Raw genomic sequence first — 12,803 nt, 5'->3', positions numbered from 1 at the left:
ATATCTTAGGAGATATATTTGGTTAATTAAAGGAACCCTATCACTATAAGAAACAAGATAATACCATTATCTCTCACTGGAACTAAGACTGGTGATTTAATTGCAGTTTAAACCAAGCATATCATCTTGGTCTTTTCTTCCTAAAATGATCTTCAGGGGGGGAAAAACACCCAAAATTTGCCATTCATTATGTAACCATCATGCAATCACGAGAACTTTACTTGCCTCCAAGTACTTCCCCTCATCCATTTTCTTTTAAATAATCCTCTATGGGCTTAAAAGTCAATACAAAACTTCTTTGAATGCTTAGGGATGAAACCAATATATAAATACAGTGGATGGACTCGTGTGTGACATTAATCCATATTCTGCATCGTTTTGAGACAGAATATTCATTATGAATGTCTCCATTTATCTGTATTTACTTCCTTTGTTCATGTTTATGTTCTTGCCTATATTTGTTATCTTGTACATGTTTGACAAACAAATAAATAAATTTAATTTAATTGCAAATTTAATTTATGGCTTCAGGTTATGGGTAAATCCAGCTGATGGTGTCTTTAAGACTATAAGCCATCTTTAGATCTGTATAGGAACTTAGCAACAGAATATCCCCCCCCCCCAAAAAAAAATACAACCATTTCTTCAAAAGCACTGCATAAGCACATTGTGAAATCAGAAAAAAAAGAGTCAGTCAGTCAGTTAGAATATTTTGTCCTGGTGCACTATATTGAAAATACTCAAACGAAACACAAATCCAGATTCCAAAGTTCTGTATTTTTCAAAATAAAGATCACACGTTGTTTAGAGACAATCTACACAAGAGTTACAAAAAATAGTTGCCCAGGCATAAGCATACACAGGTTTGTTAATTATACACATATGGTTACAAGTGTGCTCGCAAAAAGGTTCATTGGAAATATACACAAGGCTCTGTAAATGTACACCGTGTAGTGTTACAATTCTATATTCAAACAAGGAAAATTGACAGTATGTTACATTCACTTACAAGTAGACAAAATGCAAAATACAGTTTATCTTCTGTACAAAAAGGCAAAGTGATTTCACACTTTACAAGGTGAAAGAGGGACTCTGATTGAAAAGGAATAAGGGGTGTGTCTTTTTTTTTTACTGCCACAAAATAAAACATTGCTTTTCTTTTTCAAAGAGTCAAATAAACACTATTTTTTTTAACTGAATCATTTGTTTGTGTGTAACATTTAGAAAGGATTGCTACTCTCTTGACTAGGTGACAAATTAAAAAAAAAAACCAAGCATTTTTCTTTTAAACATTAACCAGGCTGTATAAAGAGAACATTTCCTTCCAAAGAAAAAAATTTACTTCTGGTTGAAATTACAATTTACAATATACAACACTATATGCTACGACCATAAAAGGGGTGAATATACACTGAAATGCACAGGTTTTGCTAATTTATTTTCTTACCAAAAATGGGTTTATGTTGATTCAAACTTCTCCACATTTACATTACAGAGGTTTACAAATGTACAATTGTACAATCAAAAGTATGTTCCACTACTAGGGTACATTATAGATACAGATTAGACATCAAAACAAGAAAATACTACAAATTTTTATATATGCAAAGTCTACACCAAGTATACACTATATATTTATAGAAGCAAGACCAAAGTTGAATTGGATTTTTTTTTCTACATGCTAAATAATTAAAAAAAATTGCCTCTGTGTTAACAGAAGAACTGTAGTAGGCAGTAACCACACACCAACCAGCTATTTAAAAAAACTCTTGGTGTGTATGTTTTCCCCCCAAAGTTGACTGCTAAGCTCAATTCTTTAGCACTTTGTACTATGAAAAAGGAATTTTTTTAAAAGTCTGTGAAACTTAAAAACTTACCTTAAATTGAAGCTTTAGCAAACTGATTATTTTTTTTTAAATTTATAAACAGTGTTAAATGCAGATCTGCGCAATTTAACTAAAACTGCTCCTTGAGAGTGGACTTAAAAGAGAACAAAACAGTTGTTTCCAAAAAGCTCTCCTGTAAGGTAGAGGAGTTAAAAACAGGGTTTTTTTAATTTCATATTAGCCACTTTGAAAGTTTCCATATTTGAAATAGTTACATCAGTGAACAAAAATGTGGCTTTCCATGTACATCTGTTGCCTATGTACAAGAATTCTATACACCACTGAAACAGCAGGGCAATTTAAAAAAATAATTAGTACATGTTATGCAGGATAAAATTAAAGAAATTTACAAAGGTTTTTTTTTTCCTCCCCTCCCCCTCCCAGCTTTTTTCTGTTTAAATTTGTTGACTAGTTTTATTTTGTCATTCTCGTAAAATCTATTATGTTGAGCAACCGTGAATATTTTTCAAAGTATATATTAGAGCTTGACAGGTTGCTGGTTGTGAATTCCAGGTACTATGGTGACAAATTCTCTTCCGCAGCTCAGTGTTTCAGATGATGCCGTTGGGTGGTCCACAAATAGGCCCAAGGTCAACCCCGTTCTTCATGTAATACTTCTCCAGCTTGGCCAAGATGTGTTTCCCGTACGTGTATTTGCGGAGAGTGGCAATGTGAGGTCGGATCTGGGGGATGAGGGTAGAGGAATTTAAGCACAAGTGGTTCACAAGTACACTCACACAAGTACACCATGACTGCTGAATTACAAAGGATGGTGACACTTCAGATCTGGGTACCATCCTGAATTATACAAGTGGTCTTGAAATAAAACAGTCTGACAGGAGGCAAGTTAAGCTGCCACATAATGGATTTAATAGCAATAGCACTTAGACTTATACACCGCTCCACTTTATAGTCTTCTCTAAGCAGTTTACAGAGTCAGTCTATTGCTCCCAACAATCTGGGTCCTCATTTTACCCACCTCGGAAGGACGGAAGGCTGAGTCAACCTGGAGCCTGGTGAGATTCGAACTGCCAAATTGCAGGCAGCCGGCAGGCAGCAGATGTAGCCTGCAGTACTGCACTCTAACCACTGCGCCACTGCGGCTAATGCAAACTTTGAACTAGGCAATGAATGGCAACAGCCGTTTCTGCCTTCATACACATAGTGCTATGATCTGTTGTAAGGGTGAATTCAGAGACCAACGGAACTAAGTCAAATTGGAGAGGATTAACCTGGGAAACTTGGTTGAACTGGCAGATGCAAAACAGAGGTGCCAAGTTCTGACTAGCCAGTATTACATCTGCATGCAATGATTTGTACGATTTCCTCTGAAATTTTCCCATGTTTTTCCAATCCCTGTAAAGATTTGGGATCCTCCCAAATAATGCATTTTAATGTACATGTGACATCCAATCTTTCTGGTTTTGCATTAAAATAGCATTCCCAAAACTTTCTGGCTTGGCTGGGGTGGAGAATAGTTGCATGTGAGTGGCAGGTGAGCATGCTCACACAAGTGGAGCTGTGTGCATGCGCGCTCACCCGCTGCTTGTGTGGTCCTGTTCCAAATGGGCAGCAAACCCAGGGGTTGGGGACCCCACATTACACGATATGCATTTGCATTCTGATTTATCTTCATGATTATTCAGTAATATAAACTGAGCAATGCAAAACCAGCACATGCGATTCAATACAATACAATAGCAGAGTTGGAAGGGACCTTGGGGTCTTCTAGTCCAACCCCCTACCTAGGCAGGAAAGCCTATACCGTTTCAGACAAATGGCTATCCAACATCTTCTTAAAAACTTCCAGTGTTGAGGCATTCACAACTTCTGGAGGCAAGCTGTTCCACTGAGTAGTTGTTCTAACTGTCAGGAAATTCCTCCTCAGTTCTAAGTTGTTCTCTCCTTGATTAGTTTCCACCCATTGCTTCTTGTTCTACCCTCAGGTGCCTTGGAAAATAGTTTGACTCCCTCTTCTTTGTGGCAGCCCCTGAGATATTGGAACACTGCTATCATGTCTCCCCTAGTCCTTCTTTCTATTAAACTAGACATACCCAGTTCCTGCAACCGTTCTTTATATGTTTTAGTCTCCAGTCCCCTAATCATCTTTGTTGCTCTTCTCTGCATTCTTTCTAGAGTCTAAACATCTTTTCTACATCGTGATGACCAAAACTGAATGCAGTATTCCAAGTGTGGCCTTACCAAGTCATTATAACACTATATTTAAACTGTATTTTAGTAGGGAAAGCGGATTCCCTCCCCCCCCCAAAAAAAAACTCCTTCACTCAAGATGCAATCCTATAACAAAAAGACAGAGATAGCTTTGACACAGCTTCTGTTGTCCTGTAAACAACTCTGAAGTGGGGGGGGGGGGGAGAGACACTGGCATCTTTCAGGCTCTTGGGTCGTACCTCCAAGCAATAGCTTTCCATGGTTTTTGCACCGGCCATATTCCAACCAAATGGAACAGGCAAATCCAGGCCATCGACTCACCTTGTGCATCACAATCTTCCTTTGGGCCGGCTCTGCCACATCAATCATTTTCTGTACCACGTAATTGGCATACTGATCTTTCATCATGGTGTATAAGGCACTGTGAGGGCCATCGTTCATAGTACACACCTCATCAATCAGCATGGCTCGTTCAGTGCGGGAGGCATGCGTGACACATTTCTCCACCACATTGCTGTAGCGAGTCAGAAAAGGTACTGGTTATCTGCTGGCATCCCAACAGGCCACCCGTATTAATGGATTTTGCAAAGTATTTCATGCACCTCTTGAGAGTGGATACGCACACATCCAGAGGAAAGAATCATAAAACATGTTAACTGTTTTCCCCCTTGTTACATAAGAACACAAACTGGGAAATTGAAATAAATGGCCAGGACTGAGTTTTAGCCTGAGACTGAGAGGCAGAGTCCCCTATAAACAAGATTTAAAATACGTTTGCTAATGTTGGCTGACTGGTATCAAGAGCAACTAGAAATAATGCACAGATACTACCATCTTAAAAACAACTGCTTTACAATATAGCATGTCCCCATCTCCAACTTCTTCATCTACTGTGCTTCTGTTTCCCCGAAAATAAGACAGGGACTTATTCCCCCCCCCCCAAAAAAATAAGCATTTGGGCTTATTTTTGGGAGAGTCTTGTTATTTTTGAGGTGCAGGAGGCAGCAAGCATGGTCACCTCATGGCTGCTGTTGTGTTGCAATATTTTTGGGGAGGGCTTATTTTCGGGGGAGGGCTTATTTTAGCACATGCGCTCAAAAGCCCGATTGGGCTTATTATCCGGGAAGGTCTTATTTTCAGGGAAACAGGGTACCGTTAAAAGGTATCCTGAATTGACAAATATGAAATAGTTGGTTGGATGAGAATGAAGATTGTGGTTCTAAATACACACTGCTTCACACCAACAGCAAAATTGCGTAGGTATTCTTAGTTCCTGAAGGAGTAACAATTTCATCCTTCTCTAGTATCTACATTACACTACACAGAAGCTGCCCCCGGCTGGAATTAGATAATATTTTGGGGGGAGGTGTTGGTGCAAGCATTCTTGACTCCCACATATTTGAATTATGTTCCATACGAGGGCAGTGCTGGATGGAACTAAGCAACACAACACCAAGCGATAACCTAATCGTTCACCTCGGTCTGTTCCATGACTGCATTTCAACTCTGCTCATGCAGAATTCATGATTCCAGTAGCATTTAGTTTCTCCCCACCTTCCTAATGCCACATTCTGCTTTATGTAACTCTGCCCAATAAAGAGATCTGAAAATACATTTGCGGGATGGGAGCAACACTAATAAATGTTTCATCATTACGAGGAATTCTGAAGCTTTATTTTGAAGCTGTAGCTTTTCTTTCCATATATGAAGGACAGAATCTTTTCCCACTTCAGTCCCCACCCCCCCCCTACAGCTAATTATTTAGAAACAGACAGAAAGGAATGATGATGATACCTGGCAAATTTGTGCTGACTCAGTACAAGCACGTTGCCTCTAATTTCTGCCACTATCTTGCTTTTATCTTCAGGTCGCCCATGTTCAAGTACATGTTGGATAACATAGTTCCCATATTGATCCTGTTTGGGGAGACAACATGAGAATAAGTCTTAAAGCCCTTTTTATGTTAAACATCCATTAAACACAATTATAATTACGCAGTACCGTGTAATAAGCTGGGCTGTAATCAAATCAATTACAATCTTCACTTCTGAAATGGAATACCAAAACTATTGCCTTCTCATCTAATTCTTTTTGTGTCAAATGGGTGTCCCACCTTTCATTCAGGAGCTTTAGCATAATGTATGCAATGTTTGTGCCTATTTCCCCCCCACAAAAGCACAAGAGGTAGATTGGTAGGTTGAATAGGATACTCAGTTGCTATGTTTCCTACTGCTAGTCTAACACCTTTAATTCAATGTTTCTCAGACTTGGCTATTTGAAGGTGCGGTGCGCCACAATTCACAGAATTCTCCAGCAGCTATGCTATGCTGGCTGGGGGAATTCTGGAAGTTGAAATCCACACATCTTAAAGTGTCCATAGTCAAGAAACTCTGCTGTGCATTTGGTCCTTGTTTAGCTATCACAATTGAGACCGACAACTAAGTGAAATCACAACTACACTCATGATCTTATTTCAGCTTTCCTTTACTTTACAGACCTGCTAAGGTCATGCATCCAAGTATTGGTCATTTTGAAAGCCGATCACCTATCCGGAGAACATCCTAATTCCAGAACTCTGTGCAATTTCATTTATGATTTGACAGATTACCTGCACAAGCTGATCTGTGTGTTGATGAAGCTCTTCCAGGATAGGGAGGGTCTGTTCAGGTAGACAGTGTTCAAGGATCCTCTGAATGACCCGGCAGCCATAGGGATGGGTTGACAAGGCAAACACCTGAGTTCAACAGACAGAGGTGAGGACAGGGTAAAAATCCTTATTCAGAACAGCCTAAATTTAAAACAAACAAACAAAACAACAACAACAGGCAATGTAGCATGTCAAAAATTTTTTTAATTACTCTCTAGTTATCACCCACTGCCAACCTTGAAACTGAATTCTTTGTACATTTTAAAACTTGATGTTAAGATCAATGGTGACATGGTGCAGTTGGGAGAAAAATGGTCATTTGGGCTTTCAAAACGTTGTTGTGAACTACCTTGTTTTCCTGCAGTTCTGGAAAAGAGAAGGTAATCTTGGCCTACTGCATGCTGGATTATTTGAACACGGCAATGCTTTTAGCTTTCTGCACATGACTTCTTGGCTCTCCTCACGCGCAGCGCCCTAAAATCTTGCTGAAGGATTCAAATACTTTTTTTAAAAAAAACCTGCCTGTTCTTTATAGATATAGATATATCTCCAAAGGATACTTTGATGTTCAATCCCTTCTTAAAACTTAGCTCATTTGTATGGTGTTTGCTTTTCAGCTCTTTAGTTTCAGTTTGAGTGCATACACAATTTGCTCAGCGACTTTGGGAAAATATTTGAAATTTAAACAATGCAAGGCAGGAACGTGGATATACACTTCCATGTCCACACACATTATATGCCTGAAGAAATTTTCCATCTTTCATTCCTCTTTGCCTCTCCCAACACTTTCCCAGTTACTCTGTATGAAACAATATACATATATTGGTGGTAAAACAATGGTAATAGCGTCCCCGGTCAGAAATTGAGGGGGGGGAATGGGCTACTGGAGAGCAGCAGACAAAGGGCACAGATCAGGTCACTAAGTGTAACTTTTCAGGGAAACAAAGCATTTAAATGATCTGGTTTAAATGATCATCATCCTGCCATTTAACTAAAGATAAGAGTACCCAAGGGACGTGGTGGCTCACTGGCTAAGACGCTGAGCTTGTCGAAAAGAAGGTCGGCAGTTCGAATCCCTAGTGTTACGTAATGGAGTGAGCTCCCGTTACTTGTCCCAGCTTCTGCCAACCTAGCAGTTCGAAAGCACGTAAAAAATGCAAGTAGAAAAATAGGAACGAATTTGGTGGGAACAGCGGTTTTTGTGCCTTTGGCATTTAGTCATGCCGGCCACATGACCACAGAGACGTCTTCAGACAGCGCTGGCTCTTCGGCTTTGAAACGGAGATGAGCACCATCCCCTAGAACCAGAAACGACTAGCACGCATGTGCGGGGGACCCTTTACTTTAGAGTACCCAAAATTAACTCCTTCCGCCCTGTTGTTTCACATCAATTTCCCCACCTCCTCACGTCTGTGTACATTCTCTATCAAACATGCACACAAACAACCTTCTTACCTGCCCCTTAAATGCATCAATTATAAACTGCAAGGATTGTGGCTGCACACATTCAATGCATTTTTGCACAACATGATTTCCATTCTGGTCTTTTACACATTTCAAGACGTGGCCATCCAGTTCTCGGACCATCTCGTTCTATGGAAGAAGGGACAGAGAAACAAAGAGAAAGCACCACCAGAACCACAGACAGCAAGCCCTGTAAGAACCAGGCCTTAAGAACCAGTTAAGACTCTTCTTCTTCACCCTAAACTCCCAAGCATTGATCAGCAAGATTCTCACGGACCTTGGGCAAAATGAAACTTCTCCCATCTCCTGTTTATGATAAATCAGGAACTGAATCACGACAAATTAAAACCCAACATGGTTCTGGAAATGACATGATATTGCTCTGTTCATCCAAATATTTGGTTCATAAATATTTCAATTTCAAGCTCAAAATGGGATAGTCTCAAACTCTTCTAGAATGGTCAGGAGAGCATCCAAACAGCAGTCTTAAGCTTGGAACAGAATGTTTCAAATTCAGGATGTTTTAGCAATAGCACTTAGACTTATATACCGCTTCATAGTGCTTTTACAGCCCTCTCTAAGCGGTTTACAGAGTCAGCCTATTGGCCCCAACAATCTGGGTCCTCATTTTATCCACCTTGGAAGGATGGAAGGCTGAGTCACCCTTGAGCCAGTGAGATTTGAACTGCAGCTAGCAGTCAGCTGAAGCAGCCTGCAGTACTGCACTCTAACCACTGCGCCACTTTGGCTCTTGAGTTCACCTCGGTTTTGAGCTCAAAATATTTTTTGCAGAGGCCTATTATTTGACTTTTCAAAAAAAAAACAACCCAAATGTGTGCTTGCCAATCTCCAGAGTAGATTTGGCTGAATGGGTTGTGTGCAGATGGGCAATCTCAAAAGAGGAATGTCCTAACTGCAGCTCCTCCTAGCTAGCAATCGCCACTCCTCCTCCCCCCCCACTCCCAAGAAAATAGCAAAGGCTGCAAAAGGCCTTCCATTGTTTTCTTCACTACCTTTATGGCAAACACATACCATCCCCTTGCCCAGCTATACCTAGTCTTGCGCTCCCCAAAAGTCTTTCGCTATTTGTACACATACAAAGGACACAAAGCAGATGACAATCACAAACCACTAAAAGGAGAAGAAAAAAGAAAAAAACCCACAAAGACAAAGCTTAAGAGGATTTTAATTTAAAAGGAAAGGAAACACTGACATGTAACATCAAGAGATAAAATTAAAATGGAAACTTACAATTACCTGCTGGTCTGGGGGAATAAACTCAAGAGCTTTCTGTATAACTCGGCAGCCGTACATTTGCAAAGCCAGGGAGAGGACGTGGCCACGGATGCGTTCTGCTAAAGCCAGCTTCTGTTCTAGGCTGCCAAACTAAAAGCAATGACAACGGTTACAAGACACATGTCAGAGTTTTGTTCTGACCGAGACTTCCCCAGCAGCACAAAGCAGAGTCCTCATCCCTATAAACCCCTTTTCTTTAATTCACAGTGAATTCCTCTCCAGCAAAGTCCCGGCCCACAGTCTTTCAAGATAGTTCACAATTACCGACTTTATCAGGCTTGGAGAGTGGCCAGGCCAATATCTTTCAGATGCCGCAATACTTGGCAAGAATGCAGGAATGAACTAATTGGCTCCTGCAAACTCCCCTCCCCTTTCGCTCCTTTTTTATTCCTTATGGGAGGGGGCCATTCAACATCCACCTGTGGCCTTACTCCCAAGTCGATCCTTGTTCCTTAGCTGTTCCCCTCCTCTGGCAACTCTGCACATGGGCACAGGCTCCAGCTGTTCGTCTGCCTCATTGATATTCGACTCAGAAGGTAGCTGATAACTGTCAGACGGCCCTGGTCCCCTGCCTCTGATGCAGAGCCCACATCAGAGCCTCCCCCAGACACCAGGACTAGCCCATGTTCCTCCCCAACCTCCTCACTGTCCGAATCTGCTGCCAGCTCTGCCGACCTCTGGCAGGCCACAACAAGTTTATCAAAACACGTCAGAGCAGGTTAAAACCCACTTCATTTATAGTGTTTTAAAATGGCCAAAAATTTTGCAGGATTGTCAAATCACAGGTTTCTGCCTTCTCCTCACATGAGATTTCACAAAGTGATATCATCGTGACTGCATGAGATTAGGGGTGGGAAGGAAACAAGGATGTTCCCCTGAAACAGTTTGCCAACTCCTGAATCCTTCCGCTTAATTTGCTGCTCAGCCAAATGGAAACAATACCTTCTCTGGAAATAGCGCGGTAAACAGGACTCACCTCAAAAAATTTCTGAATTACGTAATTTCCAAAGACATCAACCATCAGCTGATAGGCTGCCTGTAGGATTTCATTGAAGACAAGCTGTCTTTCAGCTGGGGTGGCACGTTCCAGTTTAAGCTGGATAAACCTGGAGAGGGCACAATTAAACAAGAAATTTGTATGGCTGATGTTGGTGCGTATTTTAAAAACTTGAAATTATGGAAGTAAGAGAAGTGTGCCTAGCATTGATTTGCCTGACATAAAACAAATAATAAACAGGACTGAAGTTTTCTACTAGGTTAACTTACACATTACCCTTCAGCCAGCAATTCCCTATTGATTTTAACTCAAAATAAGCATAAATCCAATGATAAATCCAATTGCTACCAGCATGCTGAAGCATATAAACCCCTTTTTACAGAAAAATCTTCCTTTATGTCTTTGCCTCAGGACAGCCCCTTCAATAAGAGCTTTTAGAAACAAGTGGCTCCTAGATTCTGAGGTATTTCCTCTATGGAAACACCTCCTCTAAGGGAAACACTTAAAGTTTTTTAAGTTGCTTTAAGAATCTCCTCTTTTTTTTTGCAAACTTTCGGACACTTTTACGCAGTTTCTGCTGCCAGTCCATGATACTGTCCTATTCCTTAAAGAAACTATTTCAAAACATTTATAGGAATGGACTGTCTCAGCCTCATGCCAAACCTGAAGGTCTTCGATGATCTCCCCAAGACTTCAAAGTATATTTTTTAAGGTGAAAAGAGGATGAAACATGCAATTGTATTAGCCACATTTTAGCCAGCTGGGTGTCCTTGGGTCAGTTACTTAGCCTTAGGAAGAGCACAATAGCAAACCACTTCTGAAACAATTGCCAAGAATAGTATGGATTTGTTATTTAGTTGCCAGGAATGAAGACTGACTCAGAGAGACCAGAACAAAAATCTCCCCAATATAAATAGGAATATAGGCTAATCTGATTGTCAGTGTTCCAAGTAATGCACCCTTAGAAAGCAGAACTCCGAGGCAGGCAGATTCCTCAAAGAACAATTTATTGGGTACATCGTATTGGCACAACTGGCGAAAACGAACTGAAAGTTCCTGCAGTTTTCACCTAATTAAACAGTGAAAGTTCTCCCCTTCCCCCAAATCATCAGTCGCATTGTTCAATAGAGGTGCTGGCCTGTTGCTTGCTTACTCTGCTCCTCCTCTCCTTAGCACCTGTTGGAATGCCCTTGGTTCCCACAGGAAAACTTTTTGTTTTGACTACAAACCCCCCGAGCTATCTATTTTCCACTGTCCCCTTTTCTGCCTTGTGGCAACCCTGAAACCTCAAAGATGGCCTCAGCCAGATTTGCTTCAGGGTTGACACCAATTTTGCAGGGCTCCCTCGTGTCCTGCAGAATGCTACTCAAACGTTATGCTTGACAGAGGTGCTTACCCCTGGGGTGGGGGGGGGGGTAGGGGAGAATTCCCACGCTCTTTTCTACAAAAGTTCTCCTCTGCTCGTTCTCCCCACTCGCCTTGATCCATGTTGATCCTGGGAAAATTCCATAATGTGACCAGCAATCTCTCTCAACTGCAGGTTCGGGTACCGGTTATTACGGAAGTCTTCGAGCAGCCTGCTGCGGCCGGAGGGCATGACATCGGACATCCCGTAGCGCAAACGCGAGGACGGGAAGAGGGTGCTGCTGGGACTGAAGAGACTGGAAGCGCTGCTTGCACTCCGGTACTTGGCTTCAGCTCCGGGGGCAGCAGAGATGTAACGGCCACTTCCATTTGTGAGACCTCCTGCAAGGAGTTTTTTTTTTAATGTCAAAATACCAGAGGTAGCTAATAATAAGTGACTAATAAGAATGCCTCAAGCTGAAAACACATGGAGTCATTTCCCCAGGCTATAACTGAAGTGGGACAGACTTTTTAACTAGAAATATTTTTTTTTGCACATGTGATCATTCAGTGGTTGGTTTTAGCCATAAGGGCAAGAGCTGTGGTTTCCATGTCCTTTGAACATTCGCCCCTTTCTTTACTGGCACCACAGAGGTGATTAGTCAGTTTCTATCATCATCATCATCATCTTTTAACGATCCCATTATCCCTTGCGGGGTGGAGTCTGCGCAACTGAATGGAGCTAGCAGAGTGTTTACTGGCCCGATGCCCTTCCTGACGCCAATGCGGAGTTTTATTCGGCAGTTATATCCTCAGGGTGCCCAGAGAGAAATATCTGCCTCTACCTAGGATCGAATTCACAGCCTCCTGATTGTGAGGACAGCGCTCTGCCTCTAGGCCACCCCACCACTCCTAGTCAGTATATATATCCCGCTTTAAAAGTCCCCAATGGACGAGGGTTAAAATGAGACAGCTCTCTCCCCACAAGAAAGCACCC

The 12,803-nt window shown here is 41.5% G+C and overlaps 1 protein-coding gene across 7 annotated transcripts in view; it reads right to left on the bottom strand.

Annotated features, from left to right (window-relative positions):
* Nucleotides 1–756: 756 nt before the first annotated feature.
* PUM1 (pumilio RNA binding family member 1) overlaps nt 757–12,803 on the bottom strand; it is a 58,776-nt gene continuing 46,729 nt past the window's right edge. For 4 of the 7 annotated variants that reach the window (XM_032227240.1, XM_032227239.1, XM_032227243.1 and 1 more), the window contains exons 15-22: nt 11,941–12,208; nt 10,442–10,571; nt 9,421–9,555; nt 8,161–8,298; nt 6,667–6,792; nt 5,853–5,974; nt 4,380–4,572; nt 757–2,569 (exon numbers count right to left, since the gene is read on the bottom strand). In XM_032227240.1, the coding sequence (XP_032083131.1) occupies nt 2,438–2,569; nt 4,380–4,572; nt 5,853–5,974; nt 6,667–6,792; nt 8,161–8,298; nt 9,421–9,555; nt 10,442–10,571; nt 11,941–12,208 (1,244 nt within the window). In that variant the 3' untranslated portion in view covers nt 757–2,437. The remainder of the gene's footprint in view (nt 2,570–4,379; nt 4,573–5,852; nt 5,975–6,666; nt 6,793–8,160; nt 8,299–9,420; nt 9,556–10,441; nt 10,572–11,940; nt 12,209–12,803) is intronic. The other 3 variants (XM_032227241.1, XM_032227245.1, XM_032227246.1) reach the window with 1 other exon arrangement.

Source organism: Thamnophis elegans, chromosome 12 (genome assembly GCF_009769535.1).
Source record: "Thamnophis elegans isolate rThaEle1 chromosome 12, rThaEle1.pri, whole genome shotgun sequence".
NCBI classification, from domain to species: domain Eukaryota; kingdom Metazoa; phylum Chordata; class Lepidosauria; order Squamata; family Colubridae; genus Thamnophis; species Thamnophis elegans.
This window is presented reverse-complemented; position numbering and strand designations above follow the sequence as displayed.